This window comes from Hypanus sabinus, chromosome 11 (assembly GCF_030144855.1).
Source record: "Hypanus sabinus isolate sHypSab1 chromosome 11, sHypSab1.hap1, whole genome shotgun sequence".
Classification (NCBI taxonomy): domain Eukaryota; kingdom Metazoa; phylum Chordata; class Chondrichthyes; order Myliobatiformes; family Dasyatidae; genus Hypanus; species Hypanus sabinus.
The window spans coordinates 108,926,512-108,949,354 of record NC_082716.1 but is presented as its reverse complement, the minus strand read 5'-3'; the positions used below and the strand labels follow the sequence as shown (position 1 = coordinate 108,949,354).

At 42.5% G+C, this 22,843-nt stretch overlaps 1 protein-coding gene across 3 annotated transcripts; it reads left to right on the top strand.

Annotated features, from left to right (window-relative positions):
• Positions 1 to 1,393: 1,393 nt before the first annotated feature.
• Positions 1,394 to 15,405, top strand: LOC132402273 (serine/arginine-rich splicing factor 5-like). 3 transcript variants are annotated; one of them, XM_059985096.1, is made up of 8 exons: positions 1,396 to 1,562; positions 3,244 to 3,382; positions 6,883 to 6,953; positions 7,512 to 7,616; positions 8,179 to 8,248; positions 10,685 to 10,758; positions 12,923 to 13,033; positions 13,769 to 15,405. In XM_059985096.1, exons 2-8 carry the CDS (start codon positions 3,257 to 3,259, stop codon positions 14,064 to 14,066), a joined length of 855 nt encoding a protein of 284 aa, XP_059841079.1. In that variant the 5' UTR covers positions 1,396 to 1,562; positions 3,244 to 3,256; the 3' UTR covers positions 14,067 to 15,405. The 3 variants fall into 3 exon arrangements, with proteins under 3 accessions (XP_059841080.1, XP_059841079.1, XP_059841078.1); XM_059985095.1 differs by having other exon boundaries at positions 1,397 to 1,562; positions 3,239 to 3,382; XM_059985097.1 differs by lacking the exons at positions 10,685 to 10,758; positions 12,923 to 13,033; positions 13,769 to 15,405 and adding an exon at positions 9,500 to 10,315 and having other exon boundaries at positions 1,394 to 1,562; positions 3,239 to 3,382.
• Positions 15,406 to 22,843: the final 7,438 nt, after the last annotated feature.

The window sequence follows — 22,843 nt, the reverse complement described above, 5'->3', positions numbered from 1 at the left end:
AGTGCCGGAGCTTCGTAGTCAACCCTTCTCGTGTGACTTAGGACTTGCCAAAGGGTTTCAGCCCAAAACTGTTCACTCTTTTCCATAGATGCTGCCCGGACTACAGGAGCAGGGAGGTTCTACTGCAGTTGGACAAGGCCTTGGTGAGACCGCACCTAGAATATTGTGTGCAGTTTTGGTCCCCTAATCTGAGGAAAGACATTCTTGCCATAGAGGGAGTACAGAGAAGGTTCACCAGATTGATTCCTGGGATGGCAGGATTTTCATATGAAGAAAGACTGGATCGACTAGGCTTATACTCACAGGAATTTAGGAGATTGAGGGGGGATCTTATTGAAACGTATAAAATTCTAAAAGGATTGGACAGGCTAGATGCAGGAAGATTGTTTCCGGTGTTGGGGAAGTCCAGAACGAGGGGTCACATTTTAAGAATAAAGGGGAAGCCTTTTAGGACCGAGATGAGGAAAAACTTCTTCACACAGAGAGTGGTGAATCTGTGGAATTCTCTGCCACAGGAAACAGTTGAGGCCGGTTCATTGACTATATTTAAGAGGTAGATATAGCCCTTGTGGCTAAAGGGATCCGGGGTATGGAGAGAAAGCAGGTACAGGGTTCTGAGTTGGATGATCAGCCATGATCATACTGAATGGCCTACTCCTGCACCTATTTTCTATGTTTCTACGACTACTGAGTTCCTCCAGCATTGTGTCCGTGTGTTGCTCGGTTATCCAGCGTCTGCAGATTTTCTCTTATTTGGGAAACAATATAAGGACCCAGTATGGTTGACAGTGGGTGGTCAATGATTGACGGACGGGGGCGGGTTCTAGACCCAGTATGGTTGACAGTGGGTGGTCAATGATTGACGGACGGGGGCGGGTTCTAGACCCAGTATGGTTGACAGTGGGTGGGCGATGATTGACGGACGGGGGCGGGTTCTAGACCCAGTATGATTGACAGTGGGTGGGCGATGATTGACGGACGGGGGCGGGTTCTAGTCCCAGTATGATTGACAATGGGTGGTCAATGATTGACGGACGGGGGCGGGTTCTAGTCCCAGTATGATTGACAGTGGGTGGTCAATGATTGACGGACGGGGGCGGGTTCTAGACCCAGTATGATTGACAGTGGGTGGGCGATGATTGACGGACGGGGGCGAGTTCTAGACCCAGTATGATTGACAGTGGGTGGGCGATGATTGGCGGAAGGGGGCGGGTATTAGATCCAGTGTGATTGACACGGTGTATGGCCATTGATGTATGTGTGTGGGCGGGGCCTAGAACAAGGGTGATTGAGACAGCGTATGGGCGATGACTAACGGACGGGGCGAATCCCAGATGATTGACAGGCGAAGGCGGAGAGAATGCGCGTATCGGAGAAGCGGCTGGGGTTTGCGTCACAGGGCAGTCCGTGCAGCGCGGAGTCGGCGGCCCCGTTTCACTGCAGCGCGCCGCTGGTGTCGAAGTGACCGGGAGGGGAAGGAGAAGCGGGAGCGAAGCGAGCCGGAGTCAAGGCACCGAGTGGACGGGCAAAGCTCACCGGAGAGGCCGTACGAGGCGCCTGAGGTGCGGGAGGGAGCTGGCCGGGTGGGGGGAGAGGCGTCTGGAGGCTGCGGCGGGCGGCTGAGGCCCGGCCTGGCTGCGTGGGGGAGGGGAGAAGGAGGGCGCTGCCGCCTCGTCGCTTAAAACTGTTTGTTGTTTTTTCTAGAACCTTCTCGGCGTCGCTCGAACGGCTTTTGTACTTTCGTTTAAAAAAAACACCCTCGCCTTCCCGTTCCTCGGCCACCTTCCCCCAAAATACTAACCCCTTCGCTGGCGTTTGGTCCATCGACGTTTTTAAAAATATAAATTCCCTATTTCTCTCCGGAGAGGAAATCGGTGGTTTTTCTCGCTGTGCTGTTTGTTTATTTGTCTCTAAAGCGTTGGTGATGTGACCGAAATAAAGGTTCTTTTTAAAGGAGGGCGAAGTAAATTCCATATTCCTCCCTCGTTTAAGATAATCGAGTGGAATTGGTGAATTCTTTATTTTTCCCCATCGGTTTTTTTTAGAGAAAGAGCATGGTTTACCCTTTAAGGTTTTATACTAGAATTTTGAGATAACTAGGTGTTAATGATTTCTAAAAGGGAAGTCTTTTTGTAATTAGATTTTTTATATTTAGCCCCTTTTTTTGTGTTTTTAATTTTCTGGTATTTTTAATCAGTTCATGGCTAGTAAAACTTTTAACTAAGTGGAAAAAAAACACGGTTATTATAACTTAATAAAATAAAAAGCTTAAAAATTTGAAACTGAGAAGGCACTTTTTTTAAAAAAAGAAGGATGTTTGTTTTATTTTAAAAGCTTCGCCTTTCTTTCGGGTTTGATGCTAATAATAACTGTTCAATCTCCAGATGTACGATGGGGAAATTTCGCCAAAGAGTTAGTTTCCTGGCTGAAGCTGCATTTGATGACTGCTTGGATGTGTTTATTGGTCTAATGTCACCTGTCTTTGTTGTTTTTAGTGTTGTCTTAAGGTTTTATAAATTGGGGTTGAGAGGGAAACTAGATCAGCTATGATGGACCAGACTAGATGGGCCAAATGGCCCACGTGTCGCTACTGCTGATCTGTTCCTTGACAAGGCGGCTGTTTGCCTCAATGTTAGGGTCACTTCCACTTTGTCTCTGCCTATTTCCCGGAGCTACCTGAAGTGTGGACCAAGCTGCCAGCACAAGTGGTGCATGTGAGCCGGATTTCAACTTGTAAGAGAAGTTTGCATAGGCGCAGGGCTATGGGGTGCTGATCGATGGGAGTGGGCAGTTTAAATCATTTCCCGTGGGCTAGATGGGCTGAAGGGCCTGATTCTGTGCTGTAATTTGTGGACCAGAGTTGTCAACGAAAGCTAGTCGTATACCATTCAGCTTTGTTAACTTTTAGCAATCACCGAAGTGTCCTTTAGTTATTGTTAAAATGTAATAAGGCAATTTATCAATCTGACCGTCGTAAGTAACAATTTTAAAAAGCAAGTCCGTGTAACTAATGAGGTCATTTTGTATGTCTTGTATGATTTATAATGAGTAGCACAGAATGCTCGAGGAACTTGGCAAGTCAGGCATCATCTATAGAGGGGAATAAACAGTTGACGTTACAGGCAGAGAACCTTCTTCAGGACCCATTGGTGCTTGTGGACCGTTGTTGGTCTGTGTACATGGCTTCCATTTGAAAATTCTGGGTCCTAATACTGGTTTCTATTGCAATATTTTTCAGAGCAGATAAAATTTCAAAATGAATGGTTGCCGTGTGTTCATTGGTCGCCTGAGCCCTCAGGTGAGGGAGCGTGATGTGGAAAAGTTCTTCAAAGGTTATGGACGTATCCGTGAAATCGACCTGAAGAGAGGGTTTGGATTTGTGGTAAGTATTTTGCCTTTGATATTTAAACTCAGTGTGGCTTGTTTGTTTCCTTCCTCTCTGCTCATGTGTAGCACTTAAGTGCCTATTATCTATCTAATGTGCCTTCTAGGGTGGGATTGTGGAGATTTGTCCCTACCAAAGGAGGTAAAGAGGTGTGAGGTGCTCCTTCCCTCTGCTAGCCTGCAAGTTGCCTTTGGGCAATGAGTAGCACCATTCCCTCCTCTCCCTCCTCTCCCCCCCCCCCCCCCCCGCGCTTGGGGTCATGTGAAGCCATGGGAGCAGGTGGTGCATATTGCACATCCTGGTTATGCGACCACTGACAGGAGGCAGACCATCTCTGAAGAGTATCGATAATGACAGCGGTCACTTGTCATGTAAAGACACTGCCCAGAAGGCGGCAAAGGCAAACCACTTCAGTGGGGAAGTTTATCAAGAACAGTGATGGTGGTCTGTGTGATACGACAGCGGTGTATGAATGTTGGTGCTGTGCTTTGAACATTGCCCCCAGAGGAACTGTTTGGCTCTATTCATGTATGGTTGAATGACAGTTAAACTTGAATTGCTGATTACCTTATTGCAGCTGAAGAGTGTGTGTCGGTTGATTTAAGTCTTTGGCTTTTCAAAGCATGTTTGGGTAATGCTTAGAGGGAGCCAGCAATTTCCCAGTAATTGTACTGTAATAAACTTTGACTTGCTTGAGTTTGAAAATGTAAATTTTCGAATACTCTGGGGAATGCAGATTTGAGACCAGTAGCAGAATATATTTAGTTGGAATAAAGGATAGCTTCTGTAAAAGCCAGTATGTAGTGTTTTTCTGCAAGGGACTGTGACAGGACCAATGTTCACAATAATAATTTGGACATTTCATTTCTTAATCTGCAGATTTTAAGACGGTAAGATTTAGGAGCAGAATTAGACCATTTGGCCCATTGTGGTTATTCTGTCATTTCATCATGGCTGACCATTTTACCTCACAGCTCCAATTTTCAGCCTGAACTATGCCCAATAGCTTGACCTCCCAGCTGCCTGTACCAACAAATTCCAAAGATTCACTACTCTTAAAAAAAATCCTCCTCATCTCCATTATAAATAGACATCCCTGTATTTTCAGAGGAAGTGGGCGAAGTGCTGAGGAGCGATAAATATGCAAATAGCAACTTCACTATTCAACACAAATAAGCTATAGCTTTAGAGGAAGAATTTTGTTGTGATATTTATACCTAATGAAGGCCTTGTGCAAGAAAATTAATAAAATCTCTAAAATATGGGTTAGAGTGGTCATTTTACAAATACACATTTTGATATTGAAAACAAAAGCTATGCTATAGCTGTATTGAACCTTGGTTAGGCAGTACTAATTGTTCAAAAGCCGTCCTCGTACAAGAGTAAAGTGTATTCTGGGGCATTGTAAGGCAGATTAGAGACTACTGGTCTCAAATCGGCATTTCCCCACTGTTTGAACATCTAGGTAACGTTACATTTACTGCAATGTCAGTTCATAACAGGATATTTTTCAAAAGTCATTGCTGTTGGGATTTTGTAAATATGGTGCCCAATACCAAAGGCAGAGATTGTGATGATTGCTGGTAGATTTAAAGGCTACCCTCGCACAAAGAAGGGAATAGTTAACTTGATAGCAGTGTCAAATGATTGAAGGGATGTTATATAAAGCAAACTGGAGCAGACCGGTTGGGCTGGAAGAGTTGGTTTCTATCATTATAGGTTAGTATTTTATTTCCCCTTCTCCCACCACCAATCTCACAGTAATCTGTTCACTTGTGCTTTGATGTTTTTAATTGGCTGGTACTATTTTAACAGAAGCATTAATTGCAGTAGGGGTTGTTTTGTAGATTTTTGATTTAATGGTGATTCTCTTAACATGGTTTGGAAAAATCAATATTATGAAATGCTAGCCAAGGACGTTACAAGTGGTCCAAATCTGAAATGAGCCTGATTCTACCTAGTGATTTTCACAACGAACAATTAATTGCAAGTAAATGCTAAAGCAATGGTATTTCACAGGCCTCCCATCCCATGATCCTTTCCCTTCTCCAGCTCTGTATCACTTTCGCCAATCATCTTTCCAGCTCTTAGCTTCATCCCACCCCCTCCGGTCTTCTATCATTTTGCATTTTCCCCCTCTCCCCCACTACTTTCAAATCTCTTACTATCTTTCTTTTCGGTTAGTCCTGACGAGGGGTCTCGGCCCGGAACTTTGACATCGCTTCTCCCTATAGATGCTGCCTGGCTTGCTGCATTCTACCAGCATTTTGTGTGTGTTGTATTTCACCTGTGTTGATTCCCATTCTGGAATTTCTGAAATTTTTGTCAGTAGCCTTTTAGTTCTATTAAAACTGTATCCAGTAAATTGTAACAAATGTGAGCTAATAGAATAAATTATATTGTTTTACAACTAGGTTGTTCTTGTTGACTTTTGTCCAAGTCGCATACAAAGGAATCCATTGGAACAGGAATACTATGTGAAGTACATTTGAGTTTGTTTCAATCAACGGTTGCTCTGGTTAAACAGGCTCATGATGGCTGCTTTTTTAACAGAGGTGCAGGCTATTGGACTAAACAGTTTCACTGCAATAAAACAGCATATCATCTTTCAAGGATGTCTCAATTACCTCAGCAATTGCTTGCTTTTGCACAGTAACTGTTTAAGTCCCATGTTTAACTGACTTATTTAAAGTTGAGCACAAGCCTGGGATATATTTGTGTCAATCTGGTTGGTAAATGCTAATCAGATCTAAGTTTCACTTTTTGGGTTGGAAACACAAGTTAGTTTTCCAGAAGTACAAAATAAAGGAACATTGAATGTGCCATCACTTAATGGTATCAGTATTGCCAGGACCCTTGATGCCCTGGAGGTCATTCGTTAGTGGAACTCCTCTGGGCCATTCATGTAATAGAATTGCAGGAGCACGTTAGAGACGATATCTGGCATTAAGTAACTTTTGCCTCCTGACATCCCACCATCAAAGTCACCATTTAGAGGTGTGATTGGATACTTCCCACTTATCTGTAAGTACAAAATTCTTATAATGGAGTATTTTTTCCTGATACTGCCACTCTAGATTTTTTTTGTCTGAAGTACTCAATTAGGGCACGATTAGAAATGGCTCTATTCCTGTTTTATTGTTTCCCTAGTGGTTCAGTGGTTTAGTCATTTTACTGCATTATTTCACCTGATTTTTGATGTAGTACAGCAACCATAGCAATTAAACTTCAAAGTTCTTAGTTTACTGTAAGCTATCATCATTGTTTCATTTGATTTTTACTGACCCTGAATTCTATTAGTTTGTTGAATCACTTTGTGAGATCCATTTCAGGCATTAAGTGTCATTTGGAGGTGATTTTGAATTGGCAACCATCTGCAAGTTGCTTAACTTGATGGTTTCATTTATTGCCTTAGTCGAATTTGAATTCTCAGTTGTTAACATCAAAGTCTGTTTTTATAAGCATTAACAAATAAAATCCCATTGTCCCTATTTCAGGAATTTGATGATGCTAGGGATGCTGATGATGCAGTTTATGAACTGAATGGGAAGGAACTGTTCCGGGAGCGGTAAGTGTCTTAACTACTATGGAAATCACAAGCTGCTTGTACTTCCTTCCCAAACCACTACCTTATTCTGGCTTCTCAACCCCTTCTTTCTGGCCCTAAAGAGAAGCAGCTCCAAATATTGACTAATTATTACCCTCTGATGCTGCCTGACCTGCTGAGATCCTTGACGTTTTGTGTGTATCGTATACAATTAATTTCATCAGACTAGAGAAATCCTGAAAGTGACAGATTTTAAACTGGTAGAATTTGGGCATTTGCTGCTTCAGTACAGTGGCAGTCACTCAACTGTTTGTATGTGCTTTGAATGTATTTTGTGGGACCACACCCCCTCCCAGTTTAGCATTTGAGCACTTCAGAATGAATGGAGTAATATCTGTTGCATTTGATTGTAAGTTTGGTTATCGTTTGCATCCTGTATGTGTGCTGTTAAATGCTATTTGGCATTGAAGATTTGTGCCTGGGAAAATTATTTAATTAAACATTTCAAGGTTAAGTTGCAACTGGTTTCCACGTAGCATTTCTCATTTGGTGTTTTTTTTTTACAAAACTCATATCTAGAATCACTGTGGAACTTGCAAAGGCTCCACCCCGGAGAGGAGGGGGCAGATTTGGTGGAAGGTTTAATTACTATCGCCCCAGAAGTGAACGAAGCAGTGGACTAAGGTAGAGAACTGATAATGTGGAAGTGAACAGGAATAAGTAAGACTAGTGTTATTTTTAAAAGATCTTAACAACAAAGCATCAGATTATCTGTTCTTTCACTTGGAATTCTGTGATAAAGTGAAATGACCATCAGTTTGGCCCAGTCCCCTGGGCCTTGGCTTCCTTTTTTCCTAAGCCCTTATTACATCTGTAGTCACTTCTGCTTTCTGTGCCCATGTTTTAATTTTGATGACTTTTTGGCCCTGTATTATTTTTGTCATGCGTAAATTTTGCTTTTTTTTTACTTGAACATTGCTTATATTTTAGCTTTCTACTTTCTTCTGGGTTTTTATTTCCACCCTCTCCAAGAACATGGGACTTTGGAAGCATGACTATCCTTTCACACTTGTAGGTTCAGACTGGAACTCTTTGACATTATTGTACTGTAGTGTATTCAAAATAAAAAGTAATCAAGGATCTTGGCTTGTACTCAACTGAGATTCTTCAGCTAGATGCTGCTATATGGGTGCGTATTGCTCCAGCTTCCTTTGTCCTTTTCAAGTGATGCTTTCGCTGATTTCAGATATGGACCTCCAGTTCGCACGGACTACCGCCTGATTGTGAAGAATCTCTCCTCCCGTGTTAGTTGGCAGGTGGGTGAACAAAGTTAAATAAAACTTCAAGGATTTAACAGACTACAATTGTTAAAATTCAGTTTTTCATGGATGCCTGTGCTTAAAACACATGGGTCATAACTTCATAAATATAACCCATAGCTTCCTTTACCATTGGACCTGAGGAAACTGCGTTCATTATCTGAATAATTTGTAGGAATGAGGTTCATTGAGTTAATGGCAGCGCTAATTATTAACCTATTTACTGTATCTTGTTTCCTCAGCAAATATGGTACCATGTATTTGTGGCTTCTAGGTTATTTGTTTTTTGTTCTCTCAGCTCATTGCATGGATAATTTTCCTGGATCTTAGGCAGGTATTTGTGTGTCGTTTATCAACGGAGGGTGAGCAGTTTGCTCCGAGGTGTTATTGCCATTGCCATCATCATCAAATTAAGTGGCTTACGAGATGAATGTCAAAGTGTTGCTCTCTGGAAATGGTGCAGAATGAGCATCAATCCACCTCGCTACAACGGGTTAGTCTAAATTGACCTTGAAGGTTCATGACCAAATGCACTTGTTGTCAATAAAGCTTTTGGTCCATTGCGCAACTACATTGTGCACACATTCATCCATTCTTCCAAACAGTTACTCACACACAACTTTAATATTATATCTCCCATTAGTTATCTGTCATCTTTATACAGTTGGGAGGGGGAAGCCTAACGGGTGAGATTTTATTAGAGAGGTTTCTAGGGAGGGTAGGTTGAGAATGTGATTTATAGGGAGATTGGCTTTACAATCCCCCATTTGTTTTTTGACCTAGGCCATCATTGTTCCAAACTACTTGAATTGCATGTTAATGCTTCTGTACATTGGCCAGGAGGTTACTTACTACAGAAGTAAATGCTTCCTTGCATTATTTTGTGCTGGTGCTTTGTCACCTTGCCTGTCCTTCCCTCTTCCTGTTGTGTATGTTGAATGTTACCAGGTGGACAACCCCTTTTTGTAATATTAACCCACAGACATTCACAAGTAATACTGCATGATATATATTGGGTTATTTTTGTGAAAATATGATCTAGGGAGGCTCAGTTTTTATGAAATCTAATGGTATTCTGCTCAAACTTTAAAATGACTGCCCATTAAATTTCTGATTTTTTTTTAATTTTAACTTCTCCAGTTTTACACCTATTTAATTGTGATAATTGTACACTGTATAAATCTGATGGCTTAATATTGTTGGCAATTAATGACCACTTGACTAAATTTGAAAACCTTTGTTTAGCAGCTTGTCGTGAGGTCATTGGCATTTTGACCAGGAGTTCCCTTTACTCGTGTTGTCGCGTCCTGTATCTGGAAAAGTCCCGTGTTGACTAATTTGCCAGTCGGCTCCCACGATTATTCAGGCAGCTGGACGCGGGTTCTGGGTTGTACTGATCCTAGGGTCACCGATGGCGTCGACACCTGTCGCATTCCCAGTCCTGGTGTAAGGAAAATAACACGTGTCGATCTCGCTCGGAGGCTTGTCAGGAGATTGACTTAAGGTGGCCGAGCCTTCACCCAACTCATGATTCTTGGTGGCACTTACCCAGGGTGGCAGGCACATTCGGTGCCACTGAGGGAGGGCCATGCCCCAAGAAGCTGTGTCGAGAGGGTATTGTATTGAGTGGGTGCACCCTTTGCTTAGATACTTCGTGTAGGTCTTGGATGGTTGCCTAAAATTGTAAATGTCTGGGTAACCTAGGGCTAATTTAATATTTTTATTAATGTGTGGAATGGGGATGTCATGATATCAAACACGAGGTTTCTTTCGTCTTCAGTGATCTATATTCCATAGGTCTCACTAGGATCATATCGTGCATTATTGATTCAGTGACTTCATGAATGAAGCTACAGGTGGCAATAGAACAATCAAAGTGCCCAGTGTGGGGTGGAAGCAAGAACAAAGTAGAAGTTACCATTGTTACATTCTCCCTATCCTTGACCAAAATCAGCAGAGGGAAACAGCTGGGTTTTTTATGGTCTCTAAATTGAAGGAATGATTCTTGAACCCAACCCCTCGTCAGCATAACTGATAAATTCTCATAATCGATTTGAGCTGTTACCAACCAAATTGTTCCCCTCACATGGTTGAGCACCATTTGACGGAAGCCTGATTACCGGGGCACCTGGTACTGAAGATAGTAGTTTGAATATTGATCAGGTTATTACAGGAGCTTTGAAGCACCAATTCTTAAAACTAGAAATGCATTTGTTCCATAGCATGTTAATTGTTTTTAGCATTCCTTACTTTGTGCTGTGGAGGTGGGAGGTTTTGGCCAGTAAAGTGTAGACCTTCAGCTATACCATAAGCAATCCACATCTGCAGAGGCTCATAGCATGACATCCCAATTCTGAGGCAATTAACTGGTGGTTATTTGTGTTGTGTATTTGTTCCTGTGTGAATTCCATTAAGGGTTTTTCCTGTTTGTAGGATCTCAAGGACATCATGCGACAGGCAGGTGAAGTGACCTTCACTGATGCTCATAGGGTCCACAATAATGAAGGGTAAGAGAATGCAATCTTCTCATTTAGTTATTAACATGAAATCCAGGCTAGCTGCTGCATTGCATATTTAACAGATTAACAGGTGCTAGCCCTCCCTGGGCACCTCATACATCCTAGGACAGGCATGTTCCTGTCTCAGCGGTATGCAGCTGCTATCTCGTGTAGGGCTTGGCGCATCCATTCCAGGGCAGCTCATCTTGGAGTGGCCATGCCCCAGAGCACCACTTCGACAGGCGCACTAAACCAGGTGAGGGTAGCCGGTGGGCCTCATAACTGGTCTGCTCTAGCATACAAAATCAGCTCCGGGGGACTGGCCAGATAAGAGGTACAGTGAGATCCAGCGGCCACAAAAGTGGTATTGAGTTGCTTCACTGAGAGCGAAGGGTAAGACAAGGCACAAGATGTCATGGCCAACCAGTGCAACTAAGGAAGACCTCAAGATTGTGAGGATTGTATATGCCACTGGTGTTGGACTTCTGAGGTCGAGAGCGGAATTGCCCTAGGGTGATGGCTTTTGCACTTTAAAAACTCAGGATTCCTGTCATCATTAAACATGGTGGGCAACCAGCAATTATACACCATTTCTAGCATACCTAACAGAAGTGGTTTTAATTTCCCTTGAAATGCTGTTTCTCTTAGGCTACATCCACACTAGACCGGATAATTTTGAAAACACCGGTTTCACGTAAAAACGATAGGTGTCCACAACGCGTTTTTGAAAATATTTCTATCCACATTGAAATGGAGATTTTGGCGAATCTCCTCCTGGGCATGCGCAGGACACATCTACCGAAAACAAGCAACATATTTGGTGTTGAAAAAGTGTGCGTTTGTGTAGTTAACAGACTAGAAAAACTTAAAACGACAGCTGTTGGCTGTCACGCAGGAGAACTTAAAAGTTAAAAAAAAAGACATACTGGAGCGTACGGAGGCTGACGACAAACATTGAAAAACTGACTAACTCTATTGCATTAATAAAGCATCTTGTTAAATGTATAAAACATGTCCGCATCAGTGTTATCTTGTATTTCCATACAATGTTACATTAGGCTGTTACACATCTATTGTCAGAGAAGTACTTGCATAAGTAGGTAAACCATCTTCATACAAGCAAGGACAGAAAACAGGGCAAAGTGAGTGTACTTATTTATTCAGTATGTTATGGGTTGAAGTAATTGGTGAGTACATTTCTAACTCTTCTGGCTTCAGTCTAGTTGCCGTCCGTTCTGAAATTGTTAGGTTGCGTTCAAGAAAACAATGAAATAGCGCGCTGCTGTCTGGTAGCATTTTCAGATTTCTCCGGTTACCCCGTCCACACTGATCTGCCTGAGCAGCGTTTTCAAAAGTACCCACCCTGGAAAACGTTTCTGAAAAGCTCTGGTTTGGGGGGACGAAAACGCTGTTTTAGTGTGGGCGGAGGGGTAAAAACGAAGAGAAAAAGCTTTGGTTACTGATTTATCCGGTGTAGTGTGGACATAGCCTTAAGCAGAAGAGATGAAACAGCTGGAATCTGCTGCTGAGGGAGTCCACAGTGTTGGTTGTAGTTTCTCATTGGAGTAAAGTTGTGAGTTGAAATGAAGGTGATGCTTCAGCGTGTTATTAGGAAAAGCATAAGATTTGCCATCAGGTCTCAGAAGATCCGGCTCAACTTCATTTATATGTAGGATCTTGGAATCATGGTTGTGAGTGCAATTTGAACACCAAGACAAAACCTGGAATTAATTTAATTCCTCTACGCCTGGCAGCTTGCATGCCTGAATGACTAAAGGAAGCTGTGGACTGCATTGAAGTCCTACAGCAGGAAATTAATCCTATTCTTTGACCAAACTCTGCTGGTTTTCGGAAGAGTGGAGAGATATCATCATGTACTTCAGGAAAGGATGGGCACACACTTGGAGAGTAGGGTGTATAGATCTACTGTTTAATGTGGTAGGTTCTTCAGCTACGTTGCCAGTGCACTGTCAGCTCCACCTCAGATCAGATCTGGAAGTAGCTAGCTATGCAGATGCTTTTTTCATAGCCATTTCAAAACTAAATTCTGCTCAATTGTGATTTGCATGCTAGCTTGAATTGTTCATAAATGACCTTGGAAATCGTTCTTGTACATGTTTTGCTCTTGTAGAATCATTCTGTTCCTGACTCCTGATTTTTGTTTTTGCTGTAGCATTGTGGAGTTCGCTTCTTACAGTGATTTGAAAAATGCGATTGATAAACTGGATGGAAAAGAGATCAGTGGACGAAGGGTCCAATTAATTGAAGAGCCACGGCGTCACAGGTAATTAGCACAGATTGTGGACTTGAATTCTTAATTGAGAGACCTGGAGGATGAGGTGAAGGAAATTTATGGGTTTGAAATCTTTCATTTGCTGTGTAATTCTAAAATGCAAGCTTGAGAATATAATGGGTTGTTATTTGCATACAACTCGAAAGTGCATAGAACTCTAGCTTGTTGCTGCTGGAATCAATCTGAAACAAGTGGAGAGACCCAAAAAGTGTTGTCAATGCTGGCAGAGCCTCAAATCCAACCTGGGGTCCATGAACCCGTTGCTTAATGGTATTGGTCCATGGCATTGAAAACGTTGGGAACTTCTGTTCTAATCTAGCAAACTTCTGTGTTTTAATTTATTCTCCACCAGTTTAGATTTTGGGCTTTTTCAAAATGTAGCCCATTCCTGTACTAGCCTTGATCAGTGCAAATTGAGTCCAGCATGCATCTAACACCAAGACTGGAAAATGTGATGTGGTAATCAAAGTTACACTCCTGCACTTTGTCCAGACTGCTATTCTTGCCTCATACTTGCATGTATACTACCTCATACTTGAAGTAGTATGACTTGGTTGAAGGTGAGCTAGCAACCACTGCATGGAAGAAAACTCCAGAGTGATTGAATGACATACAAAATGTTGGAGGAACTGAGCAGGCCAGGTAGCATCTAGGAAATGAGCACAGTTGACATTTTGGCCCAAAACCCTTCTGCAAAATGATTAAATCTTGGCTTTGTCTTTCCAGATCCTGGACGAGATCTCGTTCCAGAAGCTCTTCAAGATCCCGTAGCTACAAGGGTTCCAGAAGCGCTTCCAGATCTGCAAGCCGTTCGCCAAGCCGTAGCAGGTCTCGCTCTCGTAGCAGGTCAGCTACTCGTGATTCCAAGCGGCAGAGAAATGAATCTCGCTCCCCAAGCCGCTCGCCAGATGTTAAGCGCCGCAGGAAGCCAAGCCAGTCAAGATCACGGTCAAATTCTCCCGGTAAATCAGCCCGTTCCTGGTCTGGTTCTCGGGAGCAATCTCCTGTCAACAGTGCAGAATAAACTGTGTTGTGGAATTGTTTTTATAATTTGCTAAAAGATTTTCTATGAAATGTTAGCCTCGTCGTTTTTTTTCTGTCTGTTGCTGGGTTTGGGGTTTAAGTACTTCAATTTTGTTTCATGCAAACGCTTTGAACCTTATAATCCCATTCAGTATAAATTTCTGGTTTCAAGTCATATGTTGGAATAATTTAAGAGTTGATCCATCATTTGTTTAGTATTGTTAAACATTGCTGTACTGGTGGGCCCATTTAGACTAGTCTGAGGGCTTCAGTCAGTCCACATTCTGATACTGAGAGTTGAGCAGCTTAAAAATCAGTGTCTGGACAGATTGTTCTTTCTTAGCACTTGCATGAACAGTTTTGAATTTAAAAATAGAGAATGACAGATTTGAATTTGGTTGACTTGCCCCCTGTTGTAGAACATAAAATAGAGATTTGTAGTTTGGTGCCCAACTAATTGGCTGGTCTGAAAGGTTTAATTCAAAGGAAATAGGTTGATATATTTTTAAGTGTGCTTCCTATCATTGTGTCAACTGCTCAAGACCAAAAGTATTTTAACTCCCATTGCGCATCTTAAACCAGATCAAGATGCTGTTTTACATGTCAAGACTTTGTAGAAAATGGCTGAAACTTGGCCTTCAAGTGGAAGATAAGACAGTCGGTGCTTATTAGAAACCTTTGAAGTTGGGTCATTTCTTCTTATTTTGAATTGCTACTGGTCCCAAGACAGACTTTTCTTCTTAAACCTTGATTTATTTTTCCCCTCTCCACTAATGGTTTAGTGCTGTTGGATTCAGTGGCACACTTACATCCAGCCTTTAGGGAACTCTGCCCTGCTTGCACTTGTGATTTGCATTTAATTTGAAGCCTTGGTTTATGGATGCAGAGTAGGTTAGGTTTTCTTACCTGCTAAGTTAAAGCAGCCTGAAGAGTGTCCGTCCTGATTGTGTGGAGGGATGGCAGATGCCAGAGAAAAGCAGGGAAAATGTATATATAGCTTTGGTTCGCATGTTAATAGTTCATGCTTTATTTGGTTCTTTTCTCATTGTTTTAAAGTATATATAAAGTTATATTTAACTTGACCCATCCTCTAACTATTTGTTAGAGAACCAACTTGGAATGTTGCTCTATATTGGAACTGAACTTGAAGGAGCAATGTACATCAATTTAAATGTTTGTACTTAACAATTTTATACAAAAACTATAAATCTCAATGTTCCATGTAACCTTACTGTAATCTGCTAGTTTATAGTCGATTGTGTACCACATACAGGCTGTGTATTGCTATCATTCCTTGCAGCAAGAAATGGTACTGCATTAAAAAACATAGTTACCAGTGACCTTTTCAGCTTGTTTGTTTATAGAGCTGTTTTTCCCACTGGAGTGAAGTTTCAGTTGAAAATTTCCAAAATTGCTTCTTGCTTGAAGATTACATCAGCCTTGGGCTATAGCACTAAAACTGTATGCTGCCAGTGTCATGATCCCAGGCAGCTAGTGATAGGGGCATTACTGAATGAGATGTTTCTCCTGAGGTTGAGTTCTAAATATATTAAAAAATTGTTTTACTCCTCTGTAGTTGACTTGGCACTAACCTCTGCTTTGAGCTGTCTGTTTGTTCAAAAGACAGTGCAGAATAATAAATTAAGTGAATCCCATTAAAACAGATCGATTTGTGCTTCATGTCTGTCAGTGTTCACTCAGATGAGTAAATTTCCCAGCCATTTTAATGGAGACTGCATTGCAGTTGGGTAATTTGTCACAAGTAAGTTGATACATCAACAACAGGCACAGTCTAAGGAAGTGTCTCCATGCTTCTGATGCACAACTTCCGAACCTCAACCCCTACATCTTGCAGCTCCTGGAAAAGCCCACACTGTCAAGGGGAGAATAAACAAGCCCCTCAAAGACAACAGTGGGAATTGAACCCAATCTTTCCGATCAAGTGTAATGTTAACTATTTTGTTACCTTTCCACCACATTTGTCACCAACAAGCTATTTAGACTCGCACTCACACATTCTGCTGAGTTCATCAGGGTTATGTTTTCCTCAGGTTCGTCCAGTCCTTGTCTATTCAGTCCTGATTGATGCTGTTTTCTCATTCCAAAGAACTAGACTTCAGCAGAGGCCTTGGCTTCATCTGCTCCAAGTTCCCTGCATAATGAATCCTCAGCCCAACACCTCAAGTTCTTTGCAACACAAAATGCTGGAGGAACTCAATAGGCCAGGCAGCTCCTATGGGAAGGAGTAAATAGTTGATGTTTGAGGCCGAGACCCTTCAACAGGTTCTGAATTCCAGCATTTACAGAACTTTTCGTGATAGACATTAAATTTTATACTGCCATTACCACCTTATTTATCTGTCTGCAGAATGATCAAACTGGTTTCCTTTATCTACTAATCACTAGCTACCAACGAACTGTTGCCCTTCTGTAATTCCATTTTACCACACGGACACAGCCAGCCTTGCCAAGTAAAGCAGTGAAGGTGGTGTGCTGTGGCCTTTCCTACACCGAAGAATGAACTGAAATTGGATGATCATGTCATGGAATATTTCCATTACTCTGCAAGAACAGGCACCTGTTAAATCTCCATCCAACTCTGACCTCCATCTTCCTGTGGTACAGTAGTAATTAGCACGACGCTATTACATCGTGGAGTGCAGGGTTCAGAGTTCGATTCCAGTTCCCTGGAAGGATTTTGTCCATTCTCTGTGGGTTTCCTCCCACAGTCCAAAGATAAACCAGTTAATAGCTAAGTGTAAACTGTCTTGGGATTAGGCTAGGGTTAAAATGTGGAACTGTATCTAAATATGGCTTAAGGAACAGCACCTCATGCATTTGAATTTTTAGGCTGTGGTGTACAATTTGAACAATTTTGGATATCTGCCTTTCTCCATTTGGATGTAGCTTTTGCATTTTTTTCACATTCTGTCTTTAATGTACTTAATAATTTCAGTCTGTCCTTACTTGCATCCCCTCTATTTTATGCAACCTGAAACATGCTTGTATTCTTTTCCAGTTCTATTGATCTGAAACAGTGACCTTGCCCATGGCCTCCCAGCCCCCACCCACCTGGCTTCGCCCATCATTTAGCTGCTTCGCTGCACACCTTATTCTGACATCGTCTCTCTTCTCCCACCCACCTCAGTCGTGATAGGATCTTGGCCCTAAGCATTGACAGTTTACTCATTTCCATAGATACTGGCTGACCTACTGAGGTGCTCAAGCATTTTGTGTATTGCATTAGATGGGCTAGATTTGTAATCAGTAGAGAGGATATGATTGAAACATAGTTCTTTTGGTCTTCAACTGGGCCCACAATGCCAACCTAAAAAAAATCAAAAACATTAATCTTTCCTACTTATACAATATCCATATCCCTCCATCTTCCTTACATCAATGTGTCGATATCTAAACGTCTCTTAAAAGTCTTTAATGTATTTGCCTCTACCACCACACCAGATGGCACATTCCAGGCATCAATGAGTCTGAGTAAAAAAACTTAACCCCACATTCCCTCTTGAACCTATCCCTCTCACCTTCAATGCATGGCCTCTGGTATTAGACACTTCTCTGGGGGAGAAAGATACACCATGCCTGTCATAATTTTATAAACCTCTATCAGATCTCCCCTCAGCCTCCAATGCTCCAGAGAAAATTGAATCAAAGTTTATCCAGCCTGTCATGATAATCAGATATTATCCCAGTAAAACACTTCTGCACCTTCTCCAAAACCTGAGGTAACCAGAATTCTTATCCTGAGAGCCTTTCGAGTATTTTAGTAACAGATGTAAATATGTGCTTGTTAAGTCGTAAATAATTCAATCACTTGTTCTCTTAAAGCAAGCTGTTCCAGCCTCTTTATGCCATAGACCAACACCCATCAAGCAGGGGGTCTCTGGACTCCAGGTTGGGAACATTTGCCTTGGGTTCTCAGTTGGCTGCAGAGGCTAATCTTGGATCCACATTCTGGTGCAGTGTGGGAAAGAGTAAGTCAAGAGATTGTCGTTTTTCCCATATACACTTACATAGAAATGCAGGACTGAGGTCGCAATCAGATCAGCTGTGATCTTATTAAATGGCTTGAGTGACCTACTCTTGCTCCAAGTTAGGAATCAGACAGATGGAAATTTACATGTAGTGAAATAAAGACATGGAACAGGCCATTCTGCACACAATGTTGTGCTGAACCAGCTAAAAAGCAAATCAAAACCATCCAAACACTAATCCCTCCTCCCTACATCATGTCCATATCCCTCCCATCTTCCATGCATCCATATGACCAAGCATTTCTTAAACCCAGTGCATTCCAGGCAACCACCATTCTCTAAGTAAAATACTTACCCCTCAAATCCCCCTTGAACTTAACACCCCTCTCACCTTCAGTGCATGCCCTCTGGTATTAGACATTCCTACTCTGGGAAACATACCCTCTGACACTTGTAAACCTCTTATCAGTTCTTTCAGTCTCCAGAGGAAACGACCCATGGTTGTCCAACCTCTCATGATAGTATATGCCCTTGAAACCAGGCAGCATCCTGGTAAACCTCTTCTGCACCCTCTCCAAAGCCTCAGCATCCTTCCTATAGTGGCTGATCAGTACTCTCATCCTGAGAGTTTTTGAGTATTTTAATAACAGAAGTAAATGTGAGCTTTATAATTGTGGTATTGGTGCAATTAGTCAAGTGGAGTAAATTGTTCTCCTAGAGCAAGGGTTCCCAACCTTTTTATGTCATGGACAAACGCTAACACTATTAAGCAAAGGGTCTCTGGCCCCCAGGTTAGGAAGCCCTGCCACAATTGGTGGGCCCTCAGGTAGCTGTGGAGTCCAATCTAGAATAGACATTCTGGTGCAGTGGGCAAGAGTACGAGAGGAGATGGCAGCTTTTCTATATGCACATAAAGAAAACTGCCCAGCAGATTATCGGCACCCAATTGCCCACCGTTGAGAACATCTACCATAAACGCTGCCTGGGCAGGGTGACAAGCATGATCAAGGATGCATCTCACCCTAACCTTGGACTTTTTTGCTCTCCTCTCATCCAGTAGGCCCTACAGGAGCCTCCACCCCCATACTAGCAGGCTCAGAAAGAGCTTCTTCCCTGAGGCTGTGACCCTGCTGAACACAGCGCTAAACAGTACTGCACCTATATTGTATTGTGTTCGTACTTTTATATTTGCATGCTGGAGCACTCTTTATTCACAGTTATTTTGTAAATAACACTATTCTTTTGCACTTATAGACAATAGGTGCAGAAGTAGACCATTCGGCCCTTTGAGCCTGCGCCGCTATTTTGAGACCATGGCTAATCATCTACTATCAATACCCGGTCCCTGCCTTGTCCCCATATCCCTTGATTCCCCTATCCATAAGATACCTATCTAGCTCCTCCTTGAAAGCATCCAGAGAATTGGCCTCCACTACCTTCTGAGGCAGTACATTCCAGACCCCCACAACTCTCTGGGAGAAGAAGTTTTTCCTTAACTCTGTCCTTAAATGACCTACCCCTTATTCTCAAACCATGCCCTCTGGTACTGGACTCTCCCAGCATCTGGAACATATAATCTGCCTCTACCTTGTCCAATCCCTTAATAATCTTATATGTTTCAATCAGATCCTCTCTCAATCTCCTTAATTCCAGCATGTACAAGCCTAGTCTCTCTAAACTCTCTGTGTAAGACAGTCCAGACATCCCAGGAATTAACCTCGTGAATCTACGCTGCACTTCCTCTACAGCCAGGATGTCCTTCCTTAACCCAGGAGACCAAAACTGTACTCAATACTCCAGATGTGGTCTCACCAGGGCTCTGTACAAATGCAAAAGGATTTCCTTGCTCTTGTACTCAATTCCCTTTGTAATAAAGGCCAACATTCCATTAGCCTTCTTCACTGTCTGCTGCACTTGCTCATTCACCTTCAGTGACTGATGAACAAGGACTCCAAGATCTCTTTGTATTTCTCCCTTACCCAACTCTGCACCGTTCAGATAATAATCTGCCTTCCTGTTCTTACTCCCAAAGTGGATAACCTCACACTTATTCACATTAAACGTCAACTGCCAAGTATCTGCCCACTCACCCAGCCTATCCAAGTCACCCTGAATTCTCCTAACATCCTCATCACATGTCACACTGCCACCCAGCTTAGTTTCATCAGCAAATTTGCTGATGTTATTCTCAACGCCTTCATCTAAATCGTTGATGTAAATGGTAAACAGCTGTGTTCCCAATACTGAGCCCTGTGGCACCCCACTAGTCACCACCTGCCATTCCGAGAAACACCCATTCACCGCTACCCTTTGCTTTCTATCTGCCAACCAGTTTTCTATCCATGTCAATGTCTTCCACCCCAATGCCATGAGCTTTGAATTTACCCACCAATCTCCTATGTGGGACCTTATCAAATGCCTTCTGAAAATCGAGGTACACTACATCCACTGGATCTCCCTTGTCTAACTTCCTGGTTACATCCTCAAAAAACTCCAACAGATTAGTCAAGCATGATTTACCCTTGGTAAATCCATGCTGGCTTGGCCCAATCCTATCACTGCTATCTAGATATGCCACTATTTCATCTTTAATAATGGACTCTAGCATCTTCCCCAACACCGATGTCAGGCTGACAGGTTGATAGTTCTCTGTTTTCTCCCTCCCTCCTTTCTTAAAAAGTGGGATAACATTAGCCATTCTCCAATCCTCAGGAACTGATCCTGAATCTAAGGAACATTGGAAAATGATTACCAATGCATCCGCAATTTCCAGGGCCACCTCCTTTAGTACCCTAGGGTGCAGACCATCTGGACCTGGGAATTTGTCAGCCTTCAGTCCCATCAGTCTACTCATCACCGTTTCCTTCCTAACATCGATCTGTTTCATTTCCTCTGTTACCCTATGTCCTTGGCCCATCTATACATCTGGGAGATTGCTTGTGTCTTCCTTAGTGAAGACAGATCTAAAGTACTTAGTAAATTCTTCTGCCATTTCTCTGTTTCCCATAACAATTTCACCCAATTCATTCTTCAAGGGCCCAACATTGTTCTTAACTATCTTCTTTCTCTTCGCATACCTAAAAAAGCTTTTGCTATCCTCCTTTATATTCCTGGCTAGCTTGCATTCATAGCTCATTTTTTCTCCTCGTATTGTCTTTTTAGTTAAGTTCTGTTGTTCCTTAAAAACTTCCAATCATCTGTCCTCCCACTCACCTTAGCTGTCATACTTTTTTTTTAATGCTATGCAATCTCTGACTTCCTTTGTCAACCACTGTGGCCCCTTTCCCCCCTTTGAATCCTTCCTTCTCTGGGGAATGAACTGATTTTGCACCTTGTGCATTATTCCCAAGAATACCTGCCATTGCTGTTCCACTGTCTTTTCTGCTAGGATATCCATCCAGTCAACTTTGGCCAGCTCCTCCCTCCATAGATTCCCCTGTTCAACTGCAACACTGACACCTCCGAGCTGCCCTTATCCTTCTCAAATTGCAGATAAAATCATATTATGATCACTACCTCCTAATGGCTCCTTTACTTCAAGATCGCTTATCAAATCCTGTTCATTACATAACTTTAAATCCAGAATAGCCTTGTCCCTGGTCGGCTCTCGTACAAGCTGTTCCAAGAATGCATCCCGTAGGCACTCTACAAACTCCCTATCCTGTGGTCCAGCACCAACCTGATTCTCCCAGTTCACCTGCATGTTGAAATCCCCCATAACTACTGCGACATTACTTTTGCCACATGCCAATGTTAACTCCCTATTCAACTTGCACCCAATATCCATGCTACTGTTTGGTGGCCTGTAAACAACACCCGTTAGGGTCCTTTTGCCCTTACTGTTCCTCAGTTCTATCCACACAGATCTGCTTCTCTTGATCCTATGTCCCCCTTTGCAAAGGACTGAATCTCATTCCTCACCAACAGGGTCACCCCACCCCCTCTGCCCACATTTCTGTCCCTACGATAGCACGTATACTCTTGTACGTTCATTTCCCAGGTCTGATCTCCTTGCAGCCATGTCTCTGTTATCCCAACATCATAGTTTCCCATTCGCACCTGAGCTTCAAGCTCATCCGCCTTATTTCTGACACTTCGCGCATTCAGATATAGGATTTTTAGCCCATTTCTCCTCTCTCTGTTTGAATCGCTGCCTATTGAGCTTAACCCAGCTCTCCGAACTCCCATCGGGCTATACGCCCCTAGAATTTTGTTGTCCTTCCTAAATTTATCTATTCTTTCTGCACATTTAACTCCATGTTCCGTCAGACCATCCCTCTGTACATGTGTCCTCCTTATCACTTGTTCCACCTCACCTTTCTCTACTACACACTTAATATTCTGGAACCGTGTAGTCCCCACCTGTCCTTTATTCTTCCTCTCGCTATCCTCTCTCACATTCTGGATCCCTGCCCCCTGCAAATTTAGTTTAAAACCCCCCCAAGAAGCACTAGCACTTCTGGTTAGATGCTAACTGCATTTCATTGGCTTTGTATCTGTTCTTGGCACAATGGCAATAAAGTTGAATCTAATAATCTAATAAATGCAGGGCCGAGGTCACAATCAGATCAGTTGGGATTTTTTGAATGGCTGAGCAGGCTTGAATGTGTACACTGCTCTTTCAAATTTCTACAGATGTACCATTGAAAGTATTTTAACTGGCTGCATCACTGGTCTGATATGGGGTAGGGGTGGGATGCTATTGGACATAATTGAAATAAACACAGAGAGTTGTACACTTAGTCAGCTCTATCATGGGCACCAGCCTCCATAGTATCCAAGACATCTT

Coding starts and splice junctions, on each gene's coding strand:
- LOC132402273 (XM_059985096.1), top strand. CDS start 3,257: ATGAATGGTTGCCGTGTGTTCATTGGTCGCCTGAGCCCTCAGGTGAGG. Junction 8,249..10,684: donor CCTCCCGTGTTAGTTGGCAG/GTGGGTGAACAA, acceptor TCCTGTTTGTAG/GATCTCAAGGACATCATGCG. Junction 13,034..13,768: donor GAAGAGCCACGGCGTCACAG/GTAATTAGCACA, acceptor TTGTCTTTCCAG/ATCCTGGACGAGATCTCGTT.